Source organism: Danio rerio, chromosome 19 (assembly GCF_049306965.1).
Source record: "Danio rerio strain Tuebingen ecotype United States chromosome 19, GRCz12tu, whole genome shotgun sequence".
NCBI classification, from domain to species: Eukaryota; Metazoa; Chordata; class Actinopteri; order Cypriniformes; family Danionidae; genus Danio; species Danio rerio.
In genome coordinates, this window is record NC_133194.1 from 8,631,207 (window position 1) to 8,648,257 (window position 17,051).

Consider the following 17,051-nt stretch of genomic DNA (forward strand, 5'->3'; position numbering starts at 1 on the left):
CCTCCAGGTACGCCCTTTCATTTGTCAGGGGCAACAAAAAAAATTCACGGAAGAGCTTCGGCTTTGGTTCGGGTTTGACAAGTTTTTTTTCTCTTTTTTTTTTTTTTTTGAGGTAAGGGAAGAGAAGGGAAAGGGAAAAAAGGCTTTACAGCAGCTACTGCGAACTGTCAATCCGTGCTGTCCCCATTTTAGGGTAAGTCCTCAAAAATACACTTATTTATAATTTGTGACTACTTTCAACGCAAAACTTTGAGATTTTGAACATTTAAGAGTTTATATAGAGTGTCAACGCCACGTTTTAGTAACACCCATCGACCACCCTTAGCCAAACTGAAGCTGAATCTGGAAACATCTGCCGTTTTCGCTCACGGTTAATCTGTTTTTCACAAATACGCTAAACTATGCAGATAAATACTTATGTGGTTTGCGCGCGAATACATGCACGAGCAATTGGCTTTGTACGTTAGCTGATAAAGTGAATGCTGCTGTTTAAAACCTATTTTTAATGTACAAATTATTTTAAGATTTTTGAAGCTTACGATAAGCATATTTTATAATTATATATTTATCTTGTAATATATATTCTTTTCTTCGGATTTTAGTATTCGCTAAGATGCTTGACGTTTGTGACACTCTTCAGTCTCCCGCGCCAACAGTAAATCAATCAAGTCCAATATAAAGTATCGCTTTAACTCCTGACAGAAAAGAGAAGCGTTTAAGTTAACCAAAGGGTGTTTTGTTCCACGCGTGATTTGAGGGTGAAGAAAATAAGAAGTACCTCGAGATGTTCCTCACCAGGCTTTATACTCAGGCAAAGTTGTTCCTGTGTGAATTTTTAATGGCGCACGCGAGCGGCGGGTATTGTCGTTACTGAGATCGAGCGCGCGCGCGTATCACATTCTCCCTTTTGGAAACGCAAACCGTTCAATCTCTTTAGCGCATTGGAGAGAGAAACTGTACAGTGGAAGAGTGTCCTTGCTTATACTGCCTATGTGTCCCCTTTATCTCATTCATTGAGTTTGTTTGCACAGATTTACTTACTCATTTCGGCCAGGCACAGAAAAAGGTCGTGTCTGTTTTGGAGAGTCACTTAAGTAATGGAAGATCTCCCTTCATTACTTATTATTAACTCATCCACGTGCTGTCTGTCTGAGGGAGTTTTGGGTTAAAGAGACTGTCTAGGGTGGCGCGGACGGCATTGCCAGGTCAGGGGCCAAAGGCATCAATAATTCATATGACTTCACGACTGGCACTGGATAGGGTTGAGCCCGAAGGTTGAAAGAGTCAATGGGATCGGTGACCAGTGCCTATAGAGACTAGAAATATGACTGGAGACCAGGTGTGCAGGACTTGTGACAACAACACAGCATTGACTTCAACAGAGCAGCGGCCCTTTGATCCAGGGCGCATGTCAATGTAGTTTGTGCTGTGAATAAGGGCTGACAGTACAGTAGGGTCTGTGTCTTTAAACACTGCTCTGTTGTGCATGCATAGATGGTGGATTTCAGTTACTCTACATGCTACTTTCTGTATAAACAGGTGCTTGTACAGTAACCTGTTCTTCTGGGTGTCGAGCAAGATCTGTTTATAGTAATGCTGACTTGGGAGATTAATTTTGAGTAATCTAGAGCAGTGGTTCTCAAACTGTGGTACGTGTACCTCTACTGGTATGCAGGCTTCCTTCTAGTGGTACGCGGAGGAATTAAATATGTCATGTATATGCTACACACTTTTCAAAATTTATCAAAAATTATGCATATCATATGCCATATATGACATATAGCCTATATTTCTGGGCTAATATGCCACGTTTTTTAACTGTGCAGAGTTGCAGCTGCTTTACTGGGCCTACTATGCTACTGTATATTTCAATACCGCTCTTTTTGGTGGTACTTGGAGCGACAATTTTTTTCTAAGGTGGTACTTGATGAAAAAAGTTTGAGGACCACTGATCTAGAGTAAGACCCTTTTCTGCATTTGAAGCTGATCTTTTTATGGCTTAAAGTGTGTTTCATGCACAAAGGTCTGTACCGGTTGTCTTTTTCCCCATAGTAATCAGTTTACACATTTACAAAAGTCATTTAAAATCTCAAATCAAGTACGATTAACATTGTATAATAAAACTGCATGTTTATACCCTTTCTCCTTGAGAAAAGTGTGCATGAAACTCATTTTAAAACTCATATTTTGTAATTAATAAATGCATGATTTATTATCTATTTCACTCACGATATGTAGCCGATTTTATATAGTGCACTCACAGGATATGTTTGATGCAGTAAGGGCATCTGCTGGTAAAATGTGTCACAGTAATTGGTGGATCATTTCAATGTGGCGACCAGTGTTAGGGAAAGATACTTTTGAAAGTAATGCATTACAATATTGAGTTACTCCCCCAAGAAAGTGACTAGTGTGTTACTTTGGTAAGTAATGCGTTATGTTACTTTTGGGTTGCTTTTGCGTTACTTTTTATTACCTGGCTAAGGCTTGATCTCTTTCAGAAGTCTTTATTTTTTTTCTTATTTTAATAGAGGAGTTCTCCAATTAACAACACACTGTATAACCTTTATTTACCTTTAAAAAAACACATCAAAACATAATAACGTAGCATACTGTTATCTTACAGCTTCCTCTAGTGCTATACATGGCGTATATACAGATTATTGAAAGTTTAAAGCAATGTGTTTGCTACTTTTGTATCTGTCTAGGTACCTAATCACTGTCCATTGAGACAATCCCTTTTTCCCTTTCTTCGATGCATTCAAAATAATGAACACATTCTCTCATTGACTGCGTGATTTGTTGTGACTACTTTTAATTCAGCAATTTCTTTTTTAAAAGCTAATTAATTAAACTAAAATGTAACTCGCTTTACATTTTCAAAAAAGGAACCCAAATGTTATTACTTATTTTTTAAAAGTAATGTGTTACTTTACCCGTTACTTAGACAAGTAATATTATTATATAACTCGCGTTACTTGTAATGCGTTACCCCCAACACAGGTGGCGACCCCTAATAAAGAGGGGAGCAAGGCAAAGGAGAACGAGTGAGCTATTAATTCATTAGGTAACACCAGTTGTGTCATTTTTAATGGTTAAAATATGAAATAAAAATGTATCTAATTGTAACAATTGGTTCTTAAAAGTAAATTTTAAAAAGTGTAATATTATTTATAATTGGTTAATTCAAGTCAAAAATGTTATTTTAATTAATTACACCATTGAAGTATATTTTAGTGGATGTTTTCTCTTCAGTAAAATCATAAATAAAAAACACTTTCTCTTTAGTAAGATGTGCCTAAACTTTTTTTTGCATGTATAAAATTAATATAATATAAAATATAATGCAAAGTAAATTTGAATGGTGAAATCGGGTCAAAATTGCATCTAATGTTGGGTAATACCTGTGTACACTTATGTAGTAAGAGTAAGTTTAAAGTATTAAATTTGTATAGCTTTTATTGGCAGCAACAACGTTTTAAAGGTGGCACAAACCTACATTTTCTCTATTTTATTTAAAACTTAAAATTATAGAGTATAAAGTATAATATTTGTATGCAAAATACATTTTACAGTTGCAGACGGACGATTTTTAGCATCCAAAAATATGTCAGATATGTAAATATGTTCACTTTGAGGGATCAGAGAAGCTGTTATACCACTTAATTCCCAAAATTGAAATTTGCCAGCCAGATTTTGTGATACAGTTGTGGGTTTAACCCAAATGAAGACGCTGATCAAGTGTGTAGGGTTTATGTCCAACAGCCAATGAGAATTATGATATAGATAATTAAATTATTGCCATTTTAAGACCATTTTATGGCAGTGATCACAAAACGATTACTCACTCGCTGTTCTTTATCCTTCTTAGTCCCTGATTTTAAGGTTTGCCCCAGTGGAATGAACCGCCAATTACTTTGGCATATGTTTTATGCAGCCGATGACCTTTCAGCCACACCCACACGCTTTCATTCACACACACTCATGCACTACAGCCAGTTTTTGTTGACGCAATTCACTCCTGATCCAGCCGGGACTCAAAACCGCTGTGAACTGCTTGCTGTAAGGAAACAGTGCTAACCACTGAGCTACCATGCCTTGCTTCAGATTACTTAGATTCTGTAATTTGGTTAAAAAAATGTTATGTCCTAATATAAACTTTGATACCATTAATTTAGTATATTATATTATGGCTTTAGCATAATTTGTGAATGTGTGCCATTTATCAGTGTCAGTGGACTGCAGCTATTTTTATTGCATGATAAGTCAGTATATAGTGTCATCATTATCAGAGTGTCTGCGGACAGAGGTGGAAGAGTGGCAGGAACTGTTTCCTGCGCATTTACACCTGAGCGTAGTGTAAAAGACTCCTTCTCACTTTCAACAGCCTATGAAACCAGAAACTTTAATATGCAAACTGCGTCATGTCTGTATCTCCTTCTCTCGCACTCATTAAATTAGGCTAATGGTCATGTTTCGTAATTGCTTACTACCTGTCGATGTGGTTATTACTGCTGCTGATAAGAGGAAACTGTGTGTGTGTGTCTCGGATGACAAACACACCTACACAGATTTTGACCTGTAATAACCACCCAAAGGGCTACTTTACTGACCGCTGGATGTCACAGCTTGTTTTGGTAGTCTTTGTTGTTTCTATGCCTCTGTTTGTACTGCTATGCAAATTATATGGTTTCAGTCCTGACCTGAACAAGTAAGCCGTAGTTTTCTGGTTAGGTCTGAATGGCTGACGTAAACAAAAATGATCGAAATTCAAAAGATGACAAAACCTCAGAGTTGTGCTTTCTGCATCTCTGTGTGACACTAAGAGTCTTCAAGATTTTATCAATGAAACATACCTTTCAGTAAACGTGTACCTGAAAACACAGGTTCTTTCCAGCCATTCTGCGGTTTCATAGATATGTGTTATTATTTTATACTAATAGAAATTTATTATACACTGTAAAAATGCTGGGTTCCACACAGTTCCTTCATGTAGTCCCTACACAAATTAATCGTTATTTGAATCATTTTCACAAATTTAAGTGGACAGAACATGAAACAATTAATTTGTCCACCCCCAAAAATAAGAATTGTGTTGTTTCAACTCATTTTGAATAAGTAGTTTGAACAAGCAGCAAAAATAGTATTTATTAATATTTCAACCATCAATTAATTGTCTGCTTATTATTTGGGTCTGAGTCACGAGGGCAGCAGTCTCATCAGAACCCCATACATCACACTTGCCAGACACATCATCCAGCTCCTCCAGGGGCATCCCGAGTTGATTCCAGGCTAGCAGAGAGACATAGGGCCCTATCATACACCTGTTTGCCCCAACATGTTAGTATTTTCAGCCCAACGCTACCTTCATTTTTCTGTTTTCCACCACGATGTTGAAATAGCTAATTTGTTTTGTGCCTCTTTGTGGACTCATGGGTGTTTCGGTCTAGAAAAGAGGTGTGTTAAGGCGCATTGTTGGCACGTTGCTATTTTGAGGAACTAAAATAGACTATACAATAGACCAGCTGAAAGCAAAGTCGAGTGGAGAGCGTGTTAGTTGTGCGCCTCGCTTACACATTGCTTAAAACATGCAGGATGTACAGCAATAAGCAAATATCTTTAAAATGAAAAAGATTTAAAGGATTAAAATATTACAAAAATATTATTATATATATAAAAACCACTGCCTTCATGCCTTTGCCTCGGAGGCCTTTTTTCTGTTTATTCACAACATCTTGCTTTTGTATAATGTTATTATTATTAGCAGTATTATTTATTATATGCATATTTATATTTGTTTTATTAAAAACAAGCTTAGATTTGTCCATCTGTCAGGTTTTGGACCATATGGGGCATAGCACGTGTGTTTGGATATAACACTTCATTATTATTGTTCATTTATTTGTTTGCTGGAAATTAGAACTGAATGTAAAAATAGTTTTGAAAAAAATCTTTGCGCTTAACATTAATTATGTAGGCTGATGGATGTCTGTGCGTAAAACACCGTTTTCTTATACACGGTAAGAGAGAAATAGAAAGGGAAGGTAAAGACAGATTGGAGGAGGCTCATTCTTTAACCTTGTGCTGCAGATGATCTGTTTATCTGTTTTCTCACTAGTAAAGTGTTCAGTTTTTCTACTTAAAGTCCGCTATGTAAATAGAAGATGTGTCATAGCGCTACGCAACGGACTCTTAAAGAGAAGGGGAGATGAGACTCTGATTGGTTTATGCTCAAAACACACCAGTAACTCATTAAGAGTATAAGCTCAACCCTGTTAGACCATGTGTCGTGGTGCAGAGCATATTTTGTCAGTCCTTAAAATAGATATAGTGGATTCGGACACGCCTTTAATGCTTTAGTCCCCTGCACTTTAGATTTTGTGCTTAGATCAATAAAATGGAGCCCATAGTCCCTCCAGTGTGTCCTTCTGGAGGGACATGCCTTGAACACCTCTGTAGGTATTTAAAACAGACGGCCAAACCACCTCAGCTGGTCTCTTTCCATGTGGAGGAGCAGCGGATCAACTCCGAGCTTCTCAAGGAAGATCTCCTTACCCTATCTTTAAGGGTGCGCCCTGCAATCCTGCATTTCACCCCTTTATAATTGAGATCTTGTACTTTTGTTCATGATCCAAAGCTCATGATCATAAGTGAGCATAGGAACGTGGAACGCATTACAAATCTGCCTGTAAATTTCATAATCCATTCTTCCCTCACTCATAAACAAAACCCAAAGATACTTGAACTCCTCCATCTGGGGTAAGGACTCTCCTCCAACCTAGAGATGGCAAGCCATCTTTATCCAGATAAGCACCATGCCTTCGGACTTGGGGGTGCTGATTGTCATCCCTGCCCAACACACTTGGCAGAAAACTGTCCCAATGCATGCTGAAGGTCCATGAAGCCAACAGAACATCATCTACAAATAGCAGAGGTGGAATCTTGTGGTCCCCTAATCAGACCCCCTCCGGCTCTAGGTTGCATCTAGAAATTCTGTCCATAAAAATAATGAACAGAACCGTTGACTAAGGGCAGCTTTGTCAGAGTCCAACATGCACTGGAAACCAGTCTAACCTCTTGTTGGCAATGCGGATCAAACTCATGCTCTTTTCATACAGGGACCAGACAGTCCTTAACAGAGCACCACTGGCCCCATACTCCTAGAGTACCCCCATAGATTGCCTCAAGAGACTCGCTCGAACGCCTTCTCCAAGTTCACAAAACACAAGTGGACTGGACAGGCAAACTCCCACAAAGCCTTGAGCACCCTTGATTTCATTTCTGTGCTTATTTATGCATTTATATTCAAGTTTTAGTAATATTACTAAACCAGCATATACAGTTAGCTTGGAAAGAGCAGGGTGCCAACAACATCATTTCAACTTACATCATTTAACCGACTGGAAGAAAGTCAGTTTGAAATTTGTGACTTAGAATTGTATTTAATATTAAAACCATTGTTCATGTCTTCAGGCCAGTGATTATCTTACTGTGTATGGAGAGATGAAAATGAGTATAATGTTCACCATTGGGAAAACTTGTAACATTAACTTGGTCACATAAAGCACATCTTAGCCAATCATAGTGGCTTTTGGTCTCCTACCCAGCTTACTGCCATAGAGTTAACACTGCTGATGATCTGAATAAAAAAGCAAGAAACATGTTGTGTTCCAAACAGGATGTATTGCCCTTCAAATGGCACTTTTCAGAGTAAAAACATGGCCTCTTTATTGAAGTGTCATTCCAAATCAAAGTGCTCCAACATTGCCAATTTGAAGAGTATTACTGATGCATACTTCTGGTCCCTATGATCCTTTGCGCAGGAAATTTGATTGGTAAGGCACAATGGGTTCCATTCGGAAGGGCTCATCCCTATGCCCTAATATCTTCAAAGTTGTCACTCTGAATAGGGATGACCCCTATCGAATGGAATGCAGTGACTCAAAATGTTCAAGGGGGGCCTGGGCACTGGAGCACTGAATAGAGAACCACTGTTTTAAAACAAATAGTTGAAAAACACCCCAAAAAAGCCTGTAAAATCAAAATAATTTTTGTCATAACTTTAGTTTTTTTGGTAACTTTTTTACAGTGTATAAACATTAGTTTAAATAATTAGTTATTATAGTAATTAGTCATTTTTATTAGTATATTGTCAGTTTTTTAATAATTTGTACATTAACATATACAAAAATATTTATTAGCATTTTTTATATTAAAATTTAAAATTTTTATTAGATTCTAATTTTATTACAATTTTATTTCAGATATAAATGATAAAAATATTGAAATTATGAAGGTTTTTTTCCCCAGTAAATTAATAAAAAAATTATTGCTTAAAAATAACATTCTTTGTCGACTTATACAATTAATAGTAGGCCAATAATATATGCTTTTAATTTAAATGGTCAAAATATGCTCAGTGGTTAGCACTGTCGCCTCACAGCAAGAAGGTCGTTGGTTCGATTCCGGGCTTTGACAGTTGCCATTTCCTTTGCATATTCTCCTCATATTCGCATGGGTTTCCTTCGGTTCCTTCTGTTTCCCCCACAGTCCAAAGACATGCGCTATAGGTGAATTTAACTAAATTCAATAGTATCAGGATGCAGCCTTTATGATGCAAGCTGAGATTGCATCACTTAGCGATGCAATGCCAGACACAGTGCACTCAAATGGAGCGAGTGACGTCAATGTGATGGAGTTAGAGTTAGGGGTGGGGTTAGGTGAGCCCATTAAAAAGCATTGGATGCAGCTCAGATTGCACTGCACCAGGTCTGCATCCAGACCCCTTTCACAAAATTGGCCTAGTGTGTGTGAATGAGAGTGTGTTTCCCAGTACTAGGTTGCGGCTGGAAGGGCATCGGCTACGTTAAACATATGCTGGAATAGTTGGTGGTTCAGGGATAGTTCACCCAAAAAATCGAAATTCTTTACTTATTCCACGTCAATTTGAGTTTTTTTTTTGTTTTATTTTGTTGAGCACTAAAAAAAGATATTTTGGAAAAACAAATATGGAATTCAATGGTTAATTTGCAGACTTCCAGCTTTCATCAAATTCAAAATATCTTTTTTTTGTGTTCTACTGAAAAAAAAAACAGGTTTGAAACAAGTGGAGGATGAGTAAATAATGAAAGAATTTGTACTTTTATGGGAACTGTCTTTTCAAATACACATTCATACAGACATTCACTACTCCTCCCACCCCCAAAATCTGATCTTTTTCTCTTCATGCCGAACATAACTGACTGATGAACTTCTGTAAGCATCTGAGCAATGCCATTCACTCAGTGAGCCATTACAACTCTCTTGTCATTTCCTTCGAAACCCGTCAGTAAAAACTGTATGGTGGAATGTATAGAGAGATCGAACACTGAGCGTGAGCCTGCATCAGTCAAATCTCATACGTGACAAAATTCTGAATTCTTGACATTGAAAGAGGCGTGAAGACCTGAAAGCAGAAAGCGTGAGTGAGGACAGACGTGATGTTGGAGCCGCTGGTAAAATCCCTGTCGAAACACGAGCCGGCGTTGCGTTTGGGTCATCAGTAGATCAGATGACCTATCTGAGATCAGGACGAGCGCTGGCCAATCGCCTCTTCTCTTATCTGCGACTCGCTGTCAGCTCAAACGCACAGCATTTCCATTCTCCACGCTCCACTTCACACACTCGCTGAAGGCTTGAAGATGAGTGACAAACACTCAGTGAACACACTATTAAAGTTTGTAGACTCAGTGGTGTAAAGCAACAAATCACAAATACTCAACTTACTGTAATTGAGTAGTTTTTCTTAGATATTGTAATTTACTAAGCAGTTTTAAAAATGTGTACTTTTAATTTCCCTTAAGTACATTTTTTATTGCTGTATCGGTACTTTTACTCCACTGCTTTCCTTCAACCTGCAGTCACTAATTTGTTTTTTCTTGACACAGTTCACTAAAGAACTACAAATCAGCCAGTATATGGACTACAAGTTTCAGTCATGCACCGCTCACATACACCTGTACCTCTTTCCAATGATTTCACACATTCACGGCTGAGAGCTGCTCATGAACTGATACATGTACTATTTACACACACACACACACACACACACACACACACACACACACACACACACACACACACACACACACACACTTCTTGGCTTAGTCTTTTTTATTTGTCTTTTTGAAATCTACAATGTGTTTTCCTGGACTTGTCTGTGTTTGATCTCTGCTTTGCTTTCCCGATTTTGATACCTTGCCGCCTGTACTGACCATTTGCCTGTTTTAATGACCACGACCATGACATCTGTTTGCTCCTGATTGTAACCGTTACTTGCCTGACCTTTCTAATAAACCTGAGTTTGGATCCGCACCTCTGTTGTCAGCGTTCCCACTTTAAATTACATTTATAATTACAAATCACTTTGTAATTTTACTCTAAAACCCTTAATATTTTATTAGGAATGCACCGATACCATTTTTTTGGAACTGATTCAATCTCGATACCAAAATTCTGAGTATCGATCGATACAGATCAGAACCCGATACTGTGCCTTTTTTTTTTTTTCCCAAACATAATACAGTTACTATAGTTCTGGCGAAAAACTCATATCACCATTTTTAAAAATAATTCGTCTTCTTTTGTAAAAATAACAGACCTATTAATCCTACTGTACATGACAGACATCACAATTTAACTAAAAACATGATGATTTCTGTACACTAGGCTACATTATTTGAGCATTCCTTATGGCATTTATATGATCTGTTGTGCTCCAGCTTGTTTTCATTTTTAAAATTAAGATTTGTCTTTGAAATATGTAATAGGCTACCTCTATTGACCTTAATCGTTGGTAAAATTACCAGCCTTTTAGCAAAGCCTGATATTTTCCTACAGGTTTGAAGCAGATTAAAGTAAACCGTCTGAGGCCAGTTTTACTTAATAATCCCTTGACAAATCTCGCCGTGAATAGGACGGAGAAAGTTCAAAACAAGGTCCACTTATATGCTTCAGCGCTAAAACACAAACTGGTCTGTTAAATAAAATTATACTTTAAATAAAATACAGTGAAATATTCACAGTTTCAGAGTAGCCTATATTAGGCTAAATAACTTTTCTGTTAATCACTATCCATATTGCGCCTTCAGTTTCACTTTTTAATAATTTAATCAACTACTTTGATCACAATGAGTCAGGCTTTACAAACTATTTGCAGCACTGAAAGTATTTCCCTTAGAAGAATAAACTCAGCCGGAAGGATGAGAGAACAGAAACTTACTGTAAGAATAATTTTACGGGGCTGCGCACACACTTGATGCATCACTCAGACAGCGCACATGGTATCTGCGGACACTTTCAAAACAGAGCAGCACAAAGGGAAAAAATCACTGTATTTACAATCTTACTAATGTATTATTAAGCCTTTTCTGATTAAGAGTTTCAGGTTGACCTACTTTGTGTGTGTAGCAGGTAATAACCCTCTCTACTCCAGTGTTGCGAAAGCGATCTGCTGAATTAACAGACGCAGCGCAACATGATTTACAAATGGCAATAAACTCCTTGCTGCAGGTCAAAATTAACCTATTTATTGCTAAACTAAATGCATTTATCCACTGATTACTTATATTAACAGGAACAAATAGTCTTGGAGAAAGTTTTTTGAGTGAACACGACAATCAGCGTTAATTGTGAATGAATGGAGAATGATTGACAGGCACGACGGTGGGAAGCACTGAACTGAACATGAATTTAACCACATTAATATGACTTCGGATCATTTGGGATATAGTAGGCCTACATGACAACTTTCTACCTTCATGGCTAAACTGGGTTATAAACACAGAATATAGCTCACGCGCAAGATCGTTTTTCAATCGATACCAGCTGGCCGATACACGATCCAACAAAAATATGCGGTATCAAACCAATATCCGATCCAAGTATCGGGATGGGTGCATCCCTATATTTTATATATAACACTGTTAAATGTAAACTACAGTTTAAAACATTTTTAAAGTAAAAAAAAACACTTTTTGTTTTATTATAAGTCTTTCAAGGTTTCAGAGAAATGTAGTTCCTTTTAATTATAATAATAATATTAATAATAATAATAATAATTGACGCTATACATATATTTGATTTCTGCAAGATCATTTAATGCTTCAGAGTTGTACAGCCTTTACTACAACTTTTGAGTTACAAGAACAATTTTTAAAAATCCAATTTTTTTTTATCTTAACCTTTATTATACATCTTTATAGATTCATTTGCTTGCATGTTAAATATCATCTGTCTAATAAATGCTTTTGACTTTGTTCGTCTTATAGAGCTAAGTCTACTATGGAGTCAGCAATTAAGACCGTTGTGGGGGTATTCCTGAAGTCCTCAAAAGGCAAGGAGAACCTCGGAGGAAAGGAGTTCCAGAGTCTGGTGAAAAGCCAGCTGAAGAACATTCTGACGGTCAGAGGACAAATTTAACACATTTTTAATATTCATTCATCAGACAGAATCACGCCTGACTCATTTTTTCCATAGACTGTATCTGTTTCTTTCCCGAGCAGTTACTCATTATCTAGACTGTGATGAGCTGGGCAGAAACCACAAGCTTGTGTCCAAATAGTCATTTAGCATGAGGAACGCTGCTGGGTTATTTGCTGCGGTGCCACGTTAAATTACAGAGGAAAAGTTTAGTGCTGCGTTCTCATCCTGCGTGGACATCAATCATTCATTAGATCATGCAGTTTTTAGGAGAAGTCTGCTATTAATCTTCTAAACAATACATTGGCCTGACAGACCCTATAAACCTGCTGTAAATTTAAATATTAATACATTAAAAGGCAATACATAACATATTTGTTAAAACATAACAAATAAGCAACAAACCACACAAATAAAAAAAAACTGAATAAAAGTCTTTTAACAAAAGTAACCAAACAGGCAAAATGCTTTGGTGTTATGATTTTGTTTTCTAATATTATTCCAAATGTTCCTAAACATTACATATAACGTTTTTATAATTACATTTTAATATTGGAAGTATTTTTATAATAACTGCTTTTAAAATTGTGGTTTCTTGACATATGTGTAAATGTTTGTAAAGGAACAATTAAAAGTTTGTAATAGGTTTTTTTTTTTAAACAAGAGCAAGTTGACTAAATCAGTGGATTAAACCATGCTGATAAAACATCCTACTGATATTTTGAATATCATGTAATCTTAAGTAAATCCAAAATATATATTTTGGTGCTATATATTATAGTTTTTCATTTGTATAGTTATAAAAACAATGTGGAACTGGACCACAAAACCAAAACATCATGTGATTATTTTTTTAACATCACACGAGTAAATCATTTCCATTGATATAAGGTTGGAATAGGATAATATTTTGTCTGAAACACATCTGTTTGAAAATCTGGACTTTTAGAGTGCAAATATATGTATATATATATATATATACTTTGTGTTTTTATTTGCGTTTTCCATACTCTTCTAACTTTTTCTAAACCACAAAAGTTTTTCAAAGTTACTGAAACAACACAAGCTCCTCACAAACATTTTCTATTTTCTTTTGTAACAAATACAAATCTACTTAATATTGAACAGTGCATCACCACAAACAGTTTATTCCAATAAAACTGTGATCAATACTGCAGGCATGCTTAAGGAATGACTAACATCTGAGTAACTCTGTGTTTAGGGCTCAGAGGACAACGAGGCAGTAAAAAACATGCGTGAGCAGCTCGACAACAACCAGGATGGCAAGGTCAGTTTCCAGGAATACATGAGTCTAGTGGGTTATCTGGCGCAGGCGGTCAGCGAACAGCGCTGTCTGGAGGCAGAAACACCAGAGGAGACTCCGGTACAGGAGAGTCAGGCCCAAGCCGCAGCAAACGTCCAGGCGCAACCACAACAAGCAGAACCAAAGGCGGAAACAGACAAGAAGAAGGAAGAAGAGAAGCCGGCGGCGGAGGAGAAGAAGCCCAAGGAAGAGACAAACAAAAAGGTGGAGCAGGAAGGAGCTAAAGCTGAAGAGAAAAAAGCCGAAGAGAAAAAAGCTGAAGCGAATCAAGTCCTAGAGAATAAAGCTGAAGAGAAAAAGGTTGAAGCGAATCAAGCCGTAGAGAATAAAGCCGAAGAGAAAAAGGTTGAAGTGAATCAAGCCGTAGAGAAAAAGGTTGAAGCGAATCAAGCCGTAGAGAAAAAGGTTGAAGCGAATCAAGCTGTAGAGAAAAGGGTTGAAGAGAAAAAAGCTGAAGAGAATAAAGCTGAAGAAAAGAACATAAAAGAGGAAGCGTCGTAGGAGCTGGAGGAAGTCGCATCTTTAATGCTTCCATGTTTGTTTTGTCTGTCGTTTTTTTATTATTGTGGTATTTTAATAATTACATACGAGAACCTAGCCGATACACTACACATTTTAACAGTCCAAAGAGGTAAAGTCACCTTAATACAGGTTTTTGGCTATCGCTAGGACATGTTTTTGAAACATTTAGGTTGTGGCGGGCGATGGGAGATCGCTGATGAAAGTGAAGAGCGGGGGGCGGGGGGCGGGGGGCGGGGGATTGGACATTGAACATTTTTTACACAGAGCTCATTTTGGACATTTTTTACACAGAATTTTACTGATAGGAACAAATCATATTGCCGTCATAGTGCCCTGTATCATTCATTTTACATTTTACCGGCAGTCAAACATACGTTTAAATAGGTTTTCACAAAAATTTATGTTGAAGCACATATTTCCAAACCTTAACAATTTTTAATTTATGTCTTGCGGTTCAGAATTGTTATAAAAAACACAAGTTGTGCTTTCATAACACTAAAGTTTGTCGCCCAACAAAAACACATTAAGCAATGAACTAAATACACTAACAACAGTTAGCACTCTCATACAATGTTTTCATATGTATTTTTTTCCCCAAAACAAGAATGATATCTCTGTAATGTAACATGAGTACACTTTTCTTTGTAAATTCTCCTTTTTTGTGTGCGACAACTATAATCAAATCGACTAAATGCTGTTTACAGTGTAAGCTACATCAAATTGTTTTGCTAGTGTTTTGTTACTTAGATTTTAAATCCGTTTTTTTTTTTTGATGGTATTTTTGTGGAAATGTATCAAATTGCAGTCTAATTGACTTTGGTGTTGTTAGTTTTGATCGTCTAAACACTATTAAATGATCTACATTTTAAAATTTTTCACAGTTTCAAAAAAGCAACCGAGTATTTAAAAGCAGGCCCTAGCGATTGTTAAAAAACACCACTAATTTTTGTTTGTATGCACATGAGTTCATGCCTGTGATTAATTTTGTAATAATATAGTGTGTGATAGAAGTTGTCGACAGCCGCAAATGTGACCAATGGCCAAAGGGGTGCAATAATAAATAAATGTCCTTTTTTTATTTGAGCCAGATTTGTTGTAAAAGGGTACTGCAACCACTGTTTCCCCTCGCTAAAATGTCCCGAAAACATCCGCGAATGAAGATCAGACGTCGTGTTTATAGCGTAAATGTTGAAAAAAACTATGTTTACTTTAGTTTGTGCCACCTTCGACTCCGGTGCTAGTCGTAAATGTGTTTTCCAGTGTTGCAGAAGCATTTATTTTATTTTTTTACCTTGCTTTTGTTCGCTGAAATGCCTTCCTGCAGGAGTTTATCTAATTGCATCACCATTTTAAGATGTGGGACTTGCGTTTGTGGCGCACATGGGAACACTATATGCAGTCCTCATACTTTGTTGTTCACATTTCTGGGCCTTGTTTGCATGAGAATAAACAAATTTGCTTTTGAATGACGCTGTTTTGTTGGTTTGTGCTTATATTAGCTTAGTGTTAGACCTTCACATGCTGTCCATCTAAGTGCTTCGTCTCAAGAGCTGTAATATCAGATTCTTAGTGCTCTTATGATAGCTGACGCTCAATTATTAAAAGCCTCGGGATGGAATCTACACCAGGGGACCCTTGTGGCCCCGAGGGAGCCCCAACTCATCCTGAAGTATCAGTTCAGTGTCATGGGTTTAGACCTGATGACATTTAATAAGATTCACAGTTCAGTGATCACTCAGACGCGTGAGCATTCATTCTTGCAAACTTAAACTTTATTCACATATTCATATGTATTTTTCCCTAGTTTTTTGGTATCTACCATACCTGCACATGGCTTTTATTAAATAGGTGTGTCTGTGTTTGATAGGTTTGCTATGCAATGAAATTTTGAGTTTCAAATTTCCTAAACCAATAATATTATTTAGTGCCTATAACTTGCATATGTTTAGGAGACAGAAAATGGACAGATATAAAGACAAACAAGACAGAAAGAAAATAGACTGATAGAAGCTAGATAGTTGCGACAGACAGGCAAACAGAAAATAGACTTATAAAAAAATAGAAAAATAAACAGACGAACAATAGGCAGACGGAAAATGTACAGACATATATAGACAGAAAACACAGAAGACAGAAAATATACAAACAGACAGACAGAAAATAGACAGATAAATAAATAGACAGACAATAAACAGATAAATAGATAGACATGAAAGATAGACAGACAAAGTAGACAGATGAACAGACAGATGGAAGATAGACTCAGAAAATAGAAAACAGGTAGAGAGAAAGACAGACAGACAGACAGAAATAGACAGAAGGACAGACAGAAAATAGACAAAATAGACAGGCAGGCTGACAGACAGACGGAAAATAGACAGGCAAATAGAAAGACAGAAGACATTATATAAACAGACAGATAGACAGACAGGCAGGAAGTCAGGCGGATGGACAGATAGACAGACAGACGGAAGATAGGCAGACAGGCAGAAAATAAACAGACAGTTAGATATGTAGACAGACAGGCAGGAAGTCAGGCTGATAGACAGAAAGATAGATAGACAAAAGAAAAACAGACAGATGAACAGACAGACAGACAAAAATAGACATCGACAGGCAGGCAGATGATAGACATAAAATAGACAGGCAAGCAAGAAGGCAGGCTGACAGACATAAAATACACAGAAAGATAGACAGATGGAAGAGAAACAGGTAGATGGACAGGCAGACCGAAAATAGACAGATA

The 17,051-nt window shown here is 37.0% G+C and overlaps 2 protein-coding genes across 2 annotated transcripts in view; one reads left to right on the forward strand and one right to left on the reverse strand.

Moving 5' to 3' along the window:
- The window catches only part of mllt11 (MLLT11 transcription factor 7 cofactor), a 369,559-nt gene that overhangs the window by 129,741 nt on the left and 222,767 nt on the right, over window positions 1-17,051 (reverse strand). The gene's annotated exons all lie outside the window — the stretch shown is intronic.
- On the forward strand, window positions 50-15,771 carry s100u (S100 calcium binding protein U). Its single transcript, NM_001128341.1, has 3 exons — window positions 50-193; window positions 12,309-12,441; window positions 13,682-15,771. The coding sequence occupies exons 2-3, from the start codon at window positions 12,322-12,324 to the stop codon at window positions 14,282-14,284; spliced, it is 723 nt and encodes a 240-aa protein (NP_001121813.1). The 5' UTR covers window positions 50-193; window positions 12,309-12,321; the 3' UTR covers window positions 14,285-15,771.

Bases quoted from the DNA above. Each gene is read 5' to 3' on its own strand.
- s100u (NM_001128341.1), top strand. From the start codon at position 12,322: ATGGAGTCAGCAATTAAGACCGTTGTGGGGGTATTCCTGAAGTCCTCA. The intron at 12,442-13,681 runs GTCAGAGGACAA...CTCTGTGTTTAG, and splicing joins AGCTGAAGAACATTCTGACG to GGCTCAGAGGACAACGAGGC.